Source organism: Salmo salar, chromosome 09 (genome assembly GCF_965601325.2).
Source record: "Salmo salar chromosome 09, fSalSal1, whole genome shotgun sequence".
Taxonomy (NCBI): domain Eukaryota; kingdom Metazoa; phylum Chordata; class Actinopteri; order Salmoniformes; family Salmonidae; genus Salmo; species Salmo salar.
Window position 1 is genome coordinate 138858239 of NC_138299.1, and position 18061 is coordinate 138876299.

Genomic DNA, 18061 nt, shown 5'->3' on the forward strand with positions numbered 1-18061 from the left:
GGGCCTTTGTTAAAGTCAACGGCATCATGAACTCTACCCAGTACCAGGAAATGTTTGCCAAAAAGCTGCTTACCTCTGTCAGGAGGCTGAAACTTGGCTGCAAGTGGATCTTCCAGCAAGACAATAATCCCAAGGACACATCAAAATTCACAAAGAAATGGTTAATTGACCACAAAATCCCAATTTTGCATTGGCCATCTCAGTCTCCGGAAGTGAACCCAATTGAAGTCCTGTGGTTTGAATTGAAGAGGGCAGTCCATAAGCGCAGACGAAGGATATCAAGGATCTGGAAACATTCTGTATGGAGGAATAGTCTAAGATCCCTCCCAATGTGTTCTCGAATCTCATCAAACATTTTAGAAAAAGGCTCAGTGTCATTAACCTCGCAAGATGAGGCATTGAAAACAGGGTTGTCAATAATTTTTTACCCCTATTTTTTTTTATTTGTTTTGCTATGTTAAACAAAATGTCTTTCTCTGAGCTTTTGCATTAGTACAAAATTATATAAGCTCCCAATTTGTTTCAGCATACAATATACAGTGGCTTGCGAAAGTATTCACCCCCCTTGGCATTTTTCCTATTTTGTTGCCTACAACATGCCTACCACTTTGAAGATGCAAAATATTTTTTAAACAACAAATAAGACAAAAAAACGGAAAACTTGAGCATGCATAACTATTCACCCCCCCCCCCCCCCAAAAAAAAAACAAGTTAAAACTTTGTAGAGCCACCTTTTGCAGCAATTACAGCTGCAAGTCTCTTGGGGTATGTGTCTATAAGCTTGGCACATCTAGCCACTGGGATTTTTGCCCATTCTTCAAGGCAAAACTGCTCCAGCTCCTTCAATTTGGATGGGTTCCCTTAAACCACTCGTGTTGCTTTAGCAGTATGCTTAGGGTCATTGTCCTGCTGGAAGGTGAACCTCCCTCCCAGCCCCAAATTTCTGGAAGACTGAAAAAGGTTTCCCTCAAGAAATTCCCTGTATTTAGCACCATCCATCATTCCTTCAATTCTGACCAGTTTCCCTGTCCCTGCTGATGAAATACATCCCCACAGGATGATGCTGCCACCACCATGCTTCACTGTGGGGATGGTATTCTCGGGGTGATAAGAGGTGTTGGGTTTGCGCCAGACAGCATTTTCCTTGATGCTCAATTTTAGTCTTATCTGACCAGAGTACCTTCTTCCATATGTTTGGGAGTCTCCCACATGCCTTTTGGCAAGCACCAAATGTGTTTGCTTATTTTTTTCTGGCCACTCTTCCATAAAGCCCAGCTCTGTGGAGTGTACGGCTTAAAGTGGTCCTATGGACAGATACTCCAATCTCCGCTGTGGAGCTTTGCAGCTCCTTCAGCGTTATCTTTGGTCTCTTTGTTGCCTCTCTGATTAATGCCCTCCTTGCCTGGTCTGTGAGTTTTGGTGGGCGGCTCTCTCGGCAGGTTTGTTGTGGTGCCATATACTTTCCAGTTTTTAATAATGGATTTAATGTTGCTCCGTGGGATGTTCAAAGTTTCAGATATTTTTTTTATATCCCAACCCTGATCTGTAATTCACCACAACTTTGTCCTTGACCTGTTTGGAGAGCTCCTTGTGTGTAGTGCCGCTTGTTTGGTGGTGCCCCTTGCCTGGTGGTTTTGCAGACTCTGGGGCCTTTCAGAACAGGTGAGATCATGTGACAGATCTTGTGACACTTTGATTCCACACAGGTGGACTTCTTTTTAATGAATTATGTGAGTTCTGAAGGTAATTGGTTGCACCAGATCTTATTTAGGGGCTTCATAGAAAAGGGGGTGAATACATATGTGCGCACCAATTTTCCGTATTTATTTATATAAAAAATAAAATTGAAACAAGTTTTTTTTCATTTCACTTCACCAATTTGGACTATTTTGTGTATGTCCATTACATGAAATCCCCCCCAAAAAATCAAATTTAAATTACAGGTTGTAATGCAACAAAATAGGAAAAACACCAAGGGAGAATAATACTTTTGCAAGGCACTGTATCTCAGTATTTGTATTATTTATTTTATAGTCTTTTTTGCTCATCTTCATCAAGGGATCCAATAATTCTGGACCTGACTCACTGTTTCCAACTGGCTAAATTATTGGGATTTGGAAGGCAGCGTAGCGATGACCCTTCTAAAACATTCAATAGCCAATCAAATATTCATCACAGTGTTCAGGGAAAAAAATCCCAGTTAGTTACGGATTAAGCAATTTGTTTGCAAGTAAGGAGAGCTCTAACAACCATGAGTAAGAAGGAGGAGGACGGAATCGAATAAGGAGAATTAATCAATTAGGATTATTAGTCATTGGGATGGTAACACTGTAGAGGGGAGGGAAGGCAACATAGGAGTGGTGCACCTCATTCTGAAGAATATTCTATTTTTTTGAGTTCCAGAGGGATACGACTGAGTCCCCATGCTACCCTGCAGAGCAGGGTATGCTAATGCCATCCATCAAAGATAGTCTAGTGGCTTACAATAAAAACATGCCATGCTTGATACATACCTGCAGGTAATTTACCCGCTTTGTAATATTTTGACATATGCACTTGTCCACACAGAATGTTTATTTAAATTCAATGTACATTGTTACACAGTAGATCATAGCATGAGGGTGCCATGCAGATAAGAAAAATGCATTTATATTATAATGTGATGAAATCATCTTCTATTCTAGATGGAGAAACCCTGATAAATACAGAAGGGATGGTGGAGGTAAAAAGCTGAATAAATACATCAATACATTCCCTAACACATTACACAAGCTACACACCATGGATGGACAAAATGGCGGGACAGAAAACCGATCTTCAGAACTTTGCCATTTATTGGTACAGCAATCAAATAATAGGTTACGTATGCAGTTTCACAGACATGTCACTGATCGACAGGCTTCTGCCTTCCTTCCCCCCCCCCCCCCCCCGACCCCACCCCTTGAGTTCGTATGGTATGAATATGTATACATGCAAATGCCACCACGCCAAGCCGCCCATGCCAGGTCTCCACAGCTACAAGGAAACCCTGCAGTCACTATGACTTGTCGTCAGTCTTCTTCTTAGTCTGAAACTTCCGGAACTGTGATTGGATGGCGACGGCCGCCTTCTCAGTCTCCGGGGCGTCCATGTCGATGTCAAAGTCCTCTGCTGGGACTTCCTGGGACTTCTTGGATGCATCTGGAGGAAGAGGAAATTAGGCTTGTGACTTACTAGGCTCCACAGAGTGGTGCTCCACTAGTACTCTGGGTTCCTGCAACTGGGAGACCCTCTGAATACACAATACATTATGCAAGATACACACGTACAGTAGAATCCTATATTTAGTTTTTTTGCCCTAGTACTACACAGCTGATGAAAAAAATCTGCTCATCAAGCTTTTCATTTTCATTTGAATCAGCTGTTTAGTGCTAGGGCAAAAAACTAAACGTGCACCCAGGGGGGGGGGGCCCCAAGACCGAGTTTGGGAAACCCTGATCCAAAGCACAATAATGCATACCAAAAGAAAGGGTACCACAATTGTATTCATTGAAAACAACATGGTCCAGAAGATTATAATTTACCCTGTAGCTCTCAGGCCTTCATTATGGAAGGGATGGCCATGCAATTCCAGGGGGTGAAAAGACAAGGAACACATTGATCTGCCGTAGCTAATCCCCAGTTCTCTCTATAGACAGACTCAGCTCACACTCCTAACCAGTGGTGTGAGCCAATCATCTCACAACAGGAAATATTAAAATGGATAACTATTAACTTTCTGTGCCAAAGTATTGAGCAGTTTATGAATTAAAAGTTAAAATGTTTAAATATACACAACCATTCAAAAGTTTGAGGTCACTTAGAAATGGCCTTGTTTTTAAATGAATAGCAAATTTTTTGCCCATTAAAATAACATCAAATTGATCAGAAATACAGAGTAGACATTGTTAATGTTGTAAATGACTATTGTAGCTGGAAACGGCTGATTTTAAAAGGAATATCTACATAGGCGTACAGAGGCCCATTATCAGCAACCATCACTCCTGTGTTCCAATCGGACGTTGTGTTAGCTAATCCAGGTTTATCATTTTAAAAGGCTGATTGATCATTAGAAAACCCTTTTGCAATTATGTTAGCACAGCTGAAAACTGTAGTTCTGATTAAAGAAGCAATAAAACTGGCCTTCTTTAGACCAGTTGAGTATCTGGAGCATCAGCATTTGTGGGTTCGATTACAGGCTCAAAATAACCAGAAACAAATAACTTTCTTCTGAAACTCATCAGTCTATTCTTGTTCTGAGATATTATGGCTATTCCATGCGAGAAATGGCCAAGAAACTGAAGATCTCGTACAACGCTGTGAACTACTCCCTTCACAAAACAGCGCAAATTGGCTCTAACCAGAATAGAAAGAGGAGTGGGAGGTCCCGGTGCACAACTGAGCAAGAGGACAAGTACATTAGAGTGTCTAGTTTGAAAAACAGATGCCTCACAAGTCCTCAACTGTTATCTTCATTAAATAGTACCCGCAAAACACCAGGCTCAACGTCAACAGTGAAGAGGTGACTCCGGGATGCTGGCCTTCTAGGCTGAGTTCCTCTGTCCAGTGTCTGTGTTCCTTTGCCCATCTTAATCTTTTCTTTTTATTGGCCAGTCTGAGATATGTCTTTTTCTTTGCAACTCCGCTTAGAAGGCCAGCATCCCGGAGACGCCTCTTCACTGTTGACGTTGAGACCAGTGTTTAGTGGGCACTACAATATGGATTGATTAAGATTTTCTTTAGTGAACAACTTTTTATTTAGTTTGTAATTTTTTTCAATGGCCATTACACAGGTATAGGTATAATATTCAGACTAATATCAAATCATATATTCAGTTATCATAATTTCTGTTCATATGTTCCCATATACAGTGAGGGAAAAAAGTATTTGATCCCCAGGTGATTTTGTACGTTTGCCCACTGACAAAGAAATTATCAGTCTATAATTTTAATGGTAGGTTGATTTGAACAGTCAGAGACAGAGTAACAACAAAAAAATCCTGAAAAACGCATGTAAAAAATGTTAGAAAATGATTTGCATTTTAAATAGGGAAATAAGTATTTGATATATATTTACAGATGTATTAGACAAAGACAACCAGAGCAACATATAGCAGGGAGTTCCAATATGATCAGAAAATAAGTTATATCACTAAATACTTCATAATAACAACCCAAATGTTAAAAGTGACGGAGTTGCCCTTTAAGGGCCTATGTATTACCCATGTTTGGTTCACCTACAATCTAACCACAAAGCTGGCCATCTATTCCACTCTCTTTCTGTCTGCCCTCCCCCTTTCCTTCTAAGTTCAAGAGAAGTGCACAGTGCTATGAAATGCTTACTTGCAGGTTCACCTCTTGACAATGCAACAACAATAGAAAAAGTAAGTAGCTAAGTGAATAAAAAGAGTAATAAAAACAAAAGGTCAATTAAAGAAATTCACAGATTTAATAACGGGCAGTTATTTTTACAAAGTTACATAACCTATATGGAAATAACAGACATAAGCCAATCATGTTTACCTGTAGAATGGAATAGGTTATAAGACCTCTATGATTCATTTCATTTCGTCACTTCTACCACCTCTACATTGCCAATTTTAAACAGGGTTAAATATCTAGTTGTACTAAAGTTCAGCTTCAGTCCACAGGGGTGCACTGTGTCACTGTCAGAAGATGTGTGCTTAAGTCAGAAAAACATTCATCTCTTCGGTCTCAGCTAGCTAGCCAGCTACTGGTAGCTACTGTGGTAGCTAGCCAGCCAAGCTGGAAATATACACTTTTCCTAATATCATGACTTATATCAACATCCTTAGCTTGCCCATTCACTAAATATACAGTTAAATAACTCTGGCGGACAACCAATAGCTTATGGATGCTGAGCGCTAACACTAGCTTATTAGCATTAGCCAACCCTTATGCTGAGGGACACTAGATAGCTAGCTAGTTAGCTACCATCAACCATGCACAAACTTGAGACTAACTCGTGCTGCTGCTGCACTTTGACTTTCTGGCTGTTCTGCCCTCTGCACCTCATTTACTGCTGCCTGCTTGTGTTCAATCTGCTCACTTTTTTTTGCTTCTCTTTCAGAAGAAGTTCTGAATATCCATATTTGCTCTGTGAAATACTGCAGGGTCTGAATGCGTGACAGGCGTTTTGCTGAGTGATGACTTCAAAGACAGTACAGTAGGAAGATAGACAGAAACTGCTTCTCCAATAGAAATCCAAGATCAAACTTGTAGGTGATGTCAAGATCATGCGCAGAAACACGTCATGAAGTCTAACGTTCGGCTCAAGCAGAACTGAGCATGTGCAGGCTGTCAAATCAAAGGCACTTCGATATGAAGTTGTTTTTGACATAAATTAAAACCTGTCACTTTTACGAGGTTGGAGTAATACAATTTTCAACTACTTAAGTCATTGGCTCGAATCTAGGTTGTGCATTTCGATTTTGAGAAAATTAACAACTAAGGAAGCACTTCCATCATTGACTTCTCAAACCCCAAACCCCCGAGTGGTCTGCTTGGTCTGTTTTGCAAGCGTTCCCAGAAGTCTCGCAATGTTGCAACTCTGGGTTTAGAAACTCTATGATGACTTGACATCTAACCGGCACTGTAGGGGTGGGGGAGGGGTCAAGGGACATGAGCGGTCCACTGCGTTGTGAAATCTCGACCAATCACAGCAGGCACCGGCGAATCACTCAGGTGCTTCTTGCAGTGCCTGCTATTGCCTAGCGCAGTATATTTTGTTTCTTTTTTCATCAAAATTTGTCAATAAAAAATAAATACAAAAATACTGCATAGTGCAAGTGATGTGGGATTATGGAAACTCATGTCACACATACAGCCTGAAATAAAAACATTTATAAAATAAATCATCAAAAGGTTTGGGGCTGGACCAAAAACACAGAGGCCTATCATCGTCACTGGCTTCAACCCCTGCATTAACTGGTATTGATTTTTCCTAAGCTCTAATGTGTGCTGTATCCATCTCCCAGCATTAGCTATTGAACTGCGCCCTCCCTGGTTTCAACGAGATATATTGATAAGCTTTGTGCTGTGAAGGACAGACAGGTGTTTCCAACCACAACGCCTTCCTTTTTACTTTCAGGACTCAAGGCTGATGGGCTAAGTTTGATATCTTATTACAATCTCATTATCTAAACTAGAAATGACTACATTCAAAATGTTTTAATAAAGAGTTGAGGTTCTTGCATGGTCGTTTTTGGGGATTCTTCATCAAGCTGAAAAATAAATATTTCTGGCCCGAATGACAATGATGGATCATGTTCCTTGGGGTAACTTTAGGAGTCATCTTTTCACCATACAGGACAAATGATCTAAGTTATTACTCGTGGCACCACTTTCAACGGTCATGTCCATGCTCTTATGTGAATGTAATGCCTGGTGTCAGGGTGACACTCTGAATAGTCTTTAGAATACTTTTACTGCAGGATGTTTTTTTACAGTATATGTTTATGGCAGCTGGATGGTGGTAACAACTGTTATCAAAGACTATGACATCATGCCACAGTGAATTGTTTCACCCTGTCTCAACGCATGGGTTCCTTGGCCGACTTCAACATACTGTACTCTGACAAAATGGAGCTGGATGGATTTTTTGCCATATAACAAATAGTATTTTCCAGTCATAGAATCTGAAAAGGTTCTTCATAAAAGAGGAAGGACAAAAACACGATTGTAGACCTCAGGCAATGAACCCAGGTTCCATTACCTGAACGATATGTGCTCAGTGCACAGGCAATAAAATGCACATTTTATTATTACCTACACATGTTACCATCACAAAAGCCTCGCTCCTAATATAATGTAATAACAACTTGACAGGTGTGTCTGTGGACTTCCTATTCTCATTCCCATAGGACCATCACTCGGAAAGGAAAAGACAGCCTCATCAAAGTGAACCAGGGGGCCTTCTCTCACTCCTCTTTAATCAGAGGAAGTGTGTGTGTGTGTGATTGTGTGCGATTCCCACATGGGGCTTTACGTGGCTGTGTGTGTGAAGGTCAGTTAAATACAACTAACGCTAGCTACACCTCTGCGTCTCCCCAAAATCAATAGGTTGGGGCCTTATTGATCGCTTGCCTTTTGTGTTTTTGTATGTATGTATAGATACATAGACATGTCCTAGTGACAGGTAAAGTGAACTTTAATATCAATGGAGGCTGCTGAGGGGAGGACAGCTCATAATAATGACTGGAACAGAGCTAATGGAATGCCATCAAACACATGGAAACCATGTGTTCGATATATTTGATACCATACCACTGATACTGCTTCAGCCATTACCATGAGCCCGTCCTCCCCAATTAAGGTGCCAACAACCCCCTATGTTCAATATGTACGTTTATTACTCTTTTTGTTTTTAAACAACCATTATTTGTGGCTTTTATTGTTTTGTATTTGATCTTGATGTGTGTAATAATGGGTTTATTCAGATATACATTTGGACTTTCCATAAATATTGGTGATATTTAACAGAACAAGGTGAATTTATTCTGGGTATAATTGAGTGCAGTAGTGCTAATTATGAGAGCATAATAAAATGGGTCATCAGGCCTCACAATGAAAGCTAGTCCATAGCTAATTATAGTACATGATGACTTTGATCTCAAAGGTGAGGGAGTTGGATTATGCTGTGGCTCATTTGAATAGAAATGTATCTGCATAGTTCTCCATTTGGGGATACCTCGCACATTTTTATGAACTGTTATAAAATATGTGAACTATAAACTCTGTGAACTATGTAATTTGTACATGATATGTCTTTTATACATGATCTAACCATGTCATCTCTCACCTCCAGCTGTTTCTATGAGAGGGACAGTCTATGTGGGGAGTAGGACTTCATACAGCCAGGGAACATATGGTCTCAGTGTATGACAACTGGGATTCAATCAACCACTCTGTCCAAACTCATATTACCGATTAACTGGAAATGTTTTAGGTAGATATATTAATATTGTGGTTATGTGAATGAGCAATTCCATTCCATCTCTCCGTAGAGACGGTTATCATGCAAAGAGCCTTGGCTTCGACAACGATGTTCTTCAGAAATGCAGAGTACAGAATGAATAGGGTGTACCAGTTAATATGAATACATATCTCTCGCTCTGTTGGTGTCCTTGGTTTCTGAAAGGCCTTCCTCTATTGTCCAGGTATGTCGAGTGGGGGACAGAGTCAATAGCATCTCCTCTGCAGCCTAAGAGCTTTGCCTATGTATTGAGTGGGGATCCAGGATGCTGGGGAAGCATTTTTGAATTGTCAAGGTCAGACAACAAAGGCATTTCAGTCTTTTGTGTTGTTGTGTCCATGTGTGTTGTTGTGTCCGTGTGTGTGTGTGTGTGTGTGTTTTCCATTGCTTTCTTTAATTAAGTGAACAAAGACAGCAGGCCTGAATCGTAAAGCACAATAACATTGTTTGCCTGTATACTGTACCAAGTCGCTTTTTCTTCTCAATCAAGAGCTGGAGGTGAATTGGATTTCAGTAATTGCTAGTGTTGAATAATGTAAGACAGCATTTTATAGCAGGGTTTCTCTTTACATTCCACCATACATCATTGCACCACAGAAAAAGGTTGAATTGATACAACGTCACCTCTTATGAGAGGTCTTATGTCTTTTCAACTCCCACTGTTGATCTCTACACTGTCACTTCACCAATCATGACCTGTAAGTGTATTTTTGTATTTTTCATGCTCTCACCTTTGCTTGTTATAATTGTGTCACTAATTCCTCATTATGGAAGTTGTATTTCTTGCTGCACCTTTGTAAAGCAGGGCTACCTTGCAAAAGAGACTTTTTTCTCAATGGGACTTCCTTGTATAAATAAAGGTTAAATCAAGTAATCATGTAATAGATCTGCATTCTACTGATAGATCAGTCATCATTCCAGTATCAACACATATCAACATATTTGGCTTCAGTTTGAAGACCACTCATTTTCACTTCCATTTTCCAAGTTTCTGTACTTACTTCACCAGTGAACTTAGCGAACACTAATGATATCTGTGGTCATCTGTTAAGCCATCTGAATTAAGCACATCCCATGCTTATCTGATGAAATAGGGACAGCTTATTCCCTATGATATCATCCTGAATCAGGATCTAATGTCTTGTCAGCTAGACATGTCCTCCACATGTGATAGGGAGCATATAAAACTATGAGAATTCAGAAAGGCACGTTTCAGGGTTCCCATCAAATCCCTTGGACGACGGGCAGCGGGAGAAAATAGTTTACCCTGCTAAAGCTGTTATTTCCCCCAGGATTGGACTGAAACAGACAAAACATTTATATATCTCTGGTTCAAACAGACAGTCCTCAGAGCTTTGGGATTAAAATAACTCTAAGGGTTATCCATTGTCTAAAGGTTTCTTCTTTTATCAAATGGAGTCAGGACATTAACCTGTTGGTGCTAGGGGGCAGTATTTGCATGGCCGGATAAAAAACGTACCCGATTTAAACTGGTTACTACTCTTGCCCAGAAACTAGAATATGCATATAATTAGTAGATTTGGATAGAAAACACTCTAAAGTTTCTAAAACTGTTTGAATGGTGTCTGTGAGTATAACAGAACTCATATGGCAGGCCATAACCTGAGAAGATTCCATACAGGAAGTGCCCTGTCTGACAATTTGTTCTCCTTCTGTGGCATCTCTATCGAAAATACAGCATCTCTGCTGTAACGTTTCATTTTCTAAGGCTTCCATTGGCTCTCAGAAGGCGCCAGAAAGTGGAATGATGTCTCTCCAGTCTCTGGGCGAAAAACAGCAGGACATTTTGTGAGTGGTCAGGCTGAGAACAGTGACACTGGAGACGTGCGTTCATGTGAATTCTCCATGTTTTTCTTTCTCTCTTTGAATGAATACAACGTCGCCCGGTTGGAATATTATCGCTATTTTACGAGAAAAATCGCATAAAAATGGATTTTAAACAGCGTTTGACATGCTTCGAAGTACGGTAATGGAATATTTTGAATTTTTTTGTCACGAAATGCGCTCGCGCGTCACCCTTCGGATACTGACCTGAACGCACGAACAAAACGGAGCTATTTGAATATAACTATGGATTATTTGGAACCAAAACAACATTTGTTGTTGAAGTAGAAGTCCTGGGAGTGCATTCTGACGAAGAACAGCAAAGGTAATCCAATTTTTCTTATAGTAAATCTGAGTTTGGTGAGGGCCAAACTTGGTGGGTGTCAAATTAGCTAGCCGTGATGGCCGGGCTATATACTCAGAATATTGCAAAATGTGCTTTCGCCGCGATTGCATAAAGGAGTTCTGTATCTATAATTCTTAAAATAATTGTTATGTATTTTGTGAATGTTAATCGTGAGTAATTTAGTAAATTCACTGGAAGTTTGCGGTGGGTATGCTAGTTCTGAACATCACATGCTAATGTAAAAAGCTGGTTTTTGATATAAATATGAACTTGATTGAACAAAACATGCATGTATTGTATAACATAATGTCCTAGGAGTGTCATCTGATGAAGATCATCAAAGGTTAGTGCTGCATTTAGCTGTGGTTTTGGTTTTTGTGACATATATGCTTGCTTTGAAAATGGCTGTGTGATTATTTTTGGCAGGGTACTCTCCTGACGTAATCTAATGTTTTGCTTTCGCTGTAAAGCCTTTTTGAAATCGGACAATGTGGTTAGATTAACGAGACCCTTGTCTTTAAAATGGTGTAAAATAGTCATATGTTTGAGAAATTGAAGTTATAGCATTTATGAGGTATTTGTATTTCGCGCCACGCGTCCCACCTTGCCCAGGGAGGTTAAAGTTGAATAGTGTCGCAGAAATCCTGTTTTGTTAAAGATAGATTAGGAATATTGAATTGTTGTTGAAATACAGTGTACAGTGCCTTCAGAAAGTATTCACACCCCTTGACCTTTTCAACATTTTGTTGTGTTACAGCCTGAATTGTGTCACTGGCCTACACACAATACCCCGCAATGTCAAAGTGGAATTATGTTTTTCCACATTTTTCCTAATTAATATAAAATGTAAAGCTGAAATGTCTTTAGTTAACCCCTTTGTTATGGCAAGCCTAAATAAGTTCAGGAGAAAAAAAATGTGCTTAACAAGTTACAGTACATTCGGAAAGTATTCAGACCCCATGACTTTTTCCACATTATGTTACGTTACAGCCTTATTCTAAATGGATTAAATAACAAAAAAATCCTCATCAATCTACACACAATACCCCATAATGACAAAGTGAAAAGAGGTTTTTAGAAATGTGTGCAAGTATTTATTTATTTAAAAGAACTGTATACTTATTTATATCAGTATTCAGACACTTTGCAATGTGACTCGAAATTGAGCTCAGGTGCATCCTGTTTCCATTGATCATCCTTGAGATGTTTGTACAACCTGATTGGAGTCCACCTGTGGTCACTTCAATTGATTGGACATCATTTTGAAAGGCAAACAACTGTCTATATCAGGTCCAACAGTTGACAGTCCATGTCACAGCAAAAACCAAGCCATGAGGTCGAAGGATTGTCCATAGAGCTCCGAGACAACATTGTGTTGATGCACAGATCTGGGGAAAGGTACCAAAACAATTCTGCAGCATTGAAGGTCCCCAAGAACTCAGTGGTCTCCATCATTCTTAAATGGAAGAAGTTTGAAATCACCAAGGCTCTTCCTAGAGCTGGCCGCCTGGCAAAACTGAGCAATTGGGGGAGAAAGGCCTTGGTCAGGGAGGTGACCAAGAACACAATGGTCACTCTGAAAGAGCTCCAGAGTTCCTCTGTGGAGATGGGAGAACCTTCCAGAAGGACAACCATCTCTGCAGCACTCCACCAATCAAGCCTTTATGGTAGAGTGGCCAGACGGAAGTCACTCCTCAGTAAAAGGCACATGACAGCCCAGTTGGAGTTTGCCAAAAGGCCCCTAAAGACTCTCAGACCATGAGAAACAAGATTCTCTTGTCTGATAAAACCAAGATTGAACTATTTGGCCTGAATGCCAAGCGTCACATCTGGAAGAAACCTGGCACCATCCCTACAGCAAAGCATGGAGTTTAGCAGCATCCTGCTGTGGGGATTTAACATTAACTAAAGCATCTCTGTGCTCTGTAGCCATTACACTTGGAGGGGGTAAACCACAGACATGTTCAAAAGTTCAGTACAGGTTACAGTCATTCATTACAATACGTAAATTAAACAGGAGTTGTTCAATTTGATAAACTCTTTGGTTAGTGTCAGTTGATCTCAAAAAGTATTTGTATAGTTAGACAACCTTACATTTAAAAATATGAAATGATACCTGGGAGACTAGTCAGGATCAAGAGAAGGATGAACGGAGTAAAGTACAGGTAGATCCTTGATGAAAACCTGCTCCAGAGCACTCAGGACCTCAGAATGGGGCGAAGGTTCACCTTCCAACAGGACAACAACCCTGAGCATACAAGACAAGTCTCTGAATGTTCTTGAGTGGCCCAGCCAGAGCCCGGACTTAAACCCGATCGAACATCGCTGGAGAGCCCTGAAAATAGCTGTGCAGTGACGCCCCCCCATCCAACCAGACAGAACTTGAGAGGATCTACAGAGAAGAATGGGAGAAACTCTCCAAATACAGTTGTGCCAAGTTTGTAGTGTCACACCCAAGAAGACCTGAGGCTGTAATTGCTGTCAAAGGTGCTTCAACAAAGTACTGAGTAAAGGGTCGGAATACTTATGTAAATGTGATATATAGTTTTTTTATACATTTGCAGAAATGTCTAAAAAACTGTTTTTGCTTTGCCATAATGGGGTATTGTGTGTAGATTGACAAGGGGAAAAAACTATTTGATACATTTTAGAAGAAGACTGTAATGTAACAAAATGTGGAAAAAGTCAAGGGGTCTGAATACTTTCCCAATGCACTGAACATAATAAGTTACATGGACTCTGTGTGCAATAATAGTATTTAACATTTTTGAATGACTCATCTCTCTACCTCACACATACAATTATCTGTAAGGTCCCTCAGTCGAGAGTGAATTTTAAACACAAATTCAACCACAAAGACCAGGGGGGTTTTCCAATGCCTATTAAAGAAGGAGAGATATATATATATATATATATATATATATATATATATAGCGTGGGAAAAAAGTATTTGAACCCCTGCTGATTTTGTACATTCGCCCACTTACAAAGAAATGATCAGTCTATAATTTTAATAGTAGGTTTATTTGAACAGTGAGAGACAGAATAACAACAAAAAAATCCTGAAAAAACGCATGTCAAAAATGATATAAAATGATTTGCATTTTAATGAGGGAAATAAGTATTTGACCCCTCTGCAAAACATGACTTAGTACTTGGTGGCAAAACCCTTGTTGGCAATCACAGAGGTCAGACGTTTCTTGTAGTTGGCCACCAGGTTTGCACACATCTCATTAGGGATTTTGTCCCACTCCTCTTTGTAGATCTTCTCCAAGTCATCAAGGTTTCGAGGCTGACGTTTGGCAACTCGAACTTTCAGCTCCCTCCACAGATTTTCTATGGGATTAAGGTCTGGAGACTGGCTAGGCCACTCCAGGACCTTAATGTGCTTCTTCTTGAGCCACTCCTTTGTTGCCTTGGCCGTGTGTTTTGGGTCCTTGTCATGCTGGAATACCCATCCACGACCCATTTTCAATGCCCTGGCTGAGGGAAGGAGGTTCTCACCCAAGATTTGACGGTACATGGCCCCGTCCATCGTCCCTTTGATGCGGTGAAGTTGTCCTGTCCCCTTAGCAGAAAAACCCCCCCAAAGCATAATGTTTCCACCTCCATGTTTAACGGTGGAGATGGTGTTCTTGGTGTCATAGGCAGCATTCCTCCTCCTCCAAACACGGCGAGTTGAGTTGATGTCAAAGAGCTCCATTTTGGTCTCATCTGACCACAACACTTTCACCAGTTGTCCTCTGAGTCATTCAGATGTTCATTGGCAAACTTCAGACGGACATGTATATGTATTCTTGAGCAGGGGGACCTTGTGGGCGCTGCAGGATTTCAGTCCTTCACGGCGTAGTGTGTTACCAAATGTTTTCTTGGTGACTATGGTCCCAGCTGCCTTGAGATCATTGACAAGATCATCCCGTGTAGTTCTTGACTGATTCCTCACCGTTCTCATGATCATTGCAACTCCACGAGGTGAGATCTTGCATGGAGCCCCAGGCCGAGGGAGATTGACAGTTCTTTTGTGTTTCTTCCATTTGCGAATAATCGCACCAACTGTTGTCACCTTCTCACCAAGCTGCTTGGCGATGGTCTTGTAGCCCATTCCAGCCTTGTGTAGGTCTACAATCTTGTCCCTGACATCCTTGGAGAGCTCTTTGGTCTCTGCCATGGTGGAGAGTTTGGAACCTGATTGATTGCTTCTGTTGACAGGTGTCTTTTATACAGGTAACAAGCTGAGATTAGGAGCGCTCCCTTTAAGAGTGTGCTCCTAATCTCAGCTCGTTACCTGTATAAAAGACACCTGGGAGCCAGAAATCTTTCTGATTGAGAGGGGGTCAAATACTTATTTCCCTCATTAAAATGCAAATCAATTTCTAACATTTTTGAACATGCGTTTTTCTGGATTCTTTTGTTGTTATTGTGTCTCTCACTGTTCAAATAAACCTACCATTAAAATTATAGACTGATCCTTTCTCTGTCAGTGGGCAAAAGTACAAAATCAGCAGAATGTTCATTTCTCTACCATAAGTCACCTCTAGAGAATTTGGCAGTACGTCCAACCGGCCTCACGTCCAACCGGCCTCACAACTGCAGACCACGCATAACCATGCCACCCGGACAGCTGGTCTGAGACTGATGAAACTGATGAGTATTTCTGTCTGTAATAAAGCCCTTTTTTGGAAAAAAACGAATTCTGATTGGCTGGGCCTAGCTCCCCAGTGGGTGGGCATGGCTCCCATGTGGGTGGGCCTATACCCTCCAAGGCCCACACATGGCTGTACCCCTGCACAGTCATATGAAATCCATAGATTAGGGCTCTGATTCAGAGGGGTTGGGTTAAATACGGAAGACACATTTCAGTTGAATACATTCAGTTGGACAACTGACTAGGTATCCCCTTTGCCTAATACATTTATTTCAATTGACTGATTTCCTTATAGGTAGAGGTCGACCGATTAATCGGAATGGCCTATTAATTAGGGCCGATTTCAAGTTTTCATAACAATCAGTAATCTGTATTTTTGGCCACCGATTTGCCGATTTTTTTATTTTATTTTTTAAATGTTTTTTTAAATTATTTTTTTAAACCTTTATTTAACTAGGCAAGTCAGTTAAAGAACACATTCTTATTTTCAATGACGGACTAGGAACGGTGGGTTAACTGCCTTGTTCAGGGGCAGAACGACAGATTTTTACCTTGTCAGCTTGGGGATGCAACCTTACGTTAACTAGCCCAACGCTCTAACCACCTGCTTTACGTTGCCAAGGTAAGTTGCTAGCTAGCATTAAACTTATCTTATAAAAAAACAATCAATCAATCATAAACACTAGTTAACTACACATGGTTGATGATATTACTAGTTTATCTAGCCTGTCCTGCTTTGCATATAATTGATGTGGTGCGCATTCGCGAAAAAGGACTGTCTTTGCTCCGACGTGTACCTAACCATAAACATCAATGTATTTCTTAAAATCAATACACAAGTATATATTTTTAAACCTGCATATTTAGTTAATATTGCCTGCTAACATTAATTTATTTTAACTAGGGAAAATGTGTCACTTCTCTTGCAAACAGAGTCAGGGTATATGCAGCAGTTTGGGCCGCCTGGCTTGTTGCGAACTGTGAAGACTATTTCTTCCTAACAAAGACAGCAGACTTCGCCAAACGGGGATGATTTAACAAAAGCGCATTTGCGAAAAAAAGCACAATCGTTGCACGACTGTACCTAACCATAAACATCAATGCCTTTCTTAAAATCAATACACAGAAGTATATATTTTTAAACCTGCATATTTAGCTAAAAGAAATCCAGGTTAGCAGGCAATATTAACCAGGTGAAATTGTGTCAGTTCTCTTGCGTTCGTTGCACGCAGAATCAGGGTATACAGAATCTGTCTCGTTGCGAGCTAATTTGCCAGAATTTTACGGAACTATGAAATAACATTGTAGGTTGTGCGATGTAACAGGAATATTTAGACTTATGGATGCCACCCGTTAGATAAAATACGGAACGGTTCCGTATGTCACTGAAAGAATAATGTTTTCGAGATGATAGTTTCCGGATTTGACCATATTAATGACCTAAGGTTTATTATATTATAGTTAAGTCTATGATTTGATATTTGATAGAGCAGTCTGACTGAGCGGTGGTAGGCAGCAGCAGGCTCGTAATAGTCAAAAGTATATGGTTTAGAGAGAAATAGTCGACGCGTCATAATTCCTGTAATAACTTGCGGCTGAACTTGAAAGGGGTTCCTTCGCTATTTTACCCTTCATGTATTCCATAGAGAATGTCTTGATCTACTTCAAATAAGGTCTGTGTTTTGTGCTTAAACCGCCTCGGCGTTTTGATACCCGTGTAAATCTCACTAGGTAACGTTTGTCAACATATTTTCATAAATCCACTCTACAAAATGTTTTATCTTCGCTTATATTGATCAGAGTTATATCCTATGGATATCTACACAGTTATAAAATTGGCAAGGTGGTGTAAGCCTAAACCAAACACAGACCTTATTTTAAGTTAATCTAAAAATATCCTATGGAATAAATGAAGGAACCGCTTTTCAGATTTTGCTAGAAGGTGTCATGGGAATTATGACTCGCACTTTGGTAGTCAATTCTTACCATGCCCATTATTAAAATAGGATTTCCTGCATATAGAAATTACAGTTTTTGTTTTCAGCATTCATCACAGGTAACTTAAACTCTATTTTTATTATTCAAACAGTTGAGAGTATTTGTCTCCTAAGCAGACTCTTCAGTATCGTTGTCACTTCAGAGCTGTGTGTGTGCGTGTGTGTGTGTGTGTGTGTGTGTGTCTGTGTGTATATATATATATATTTAAAAAAGC

The 18061-nt window shown here is 40.2% G+C and overlaps 1 protein-coding gene across 1 annotated transcript in view; it reads right to left on the minus strand.

The window, feature by feature from the left end:
• Positions 1 to 2603: 2603 nt before the first annotated feature.
• The window catches only part of pcp4b (Purkinje cell protein 4b), a 48510-nt gene continuing 33052 nt past the window's right edge, over positions 2604 to 18061 (minus strand). The window contains 1 exon segment of the mRNA NM_001146574.1: positions 2604 to 3180. Within this exon segment, the coding sequence (NP_001140046.1) occupies positions 3038 to 3180 (143 nt within the window). The 3' untranslated portion in view covers positions 2604 to 3037.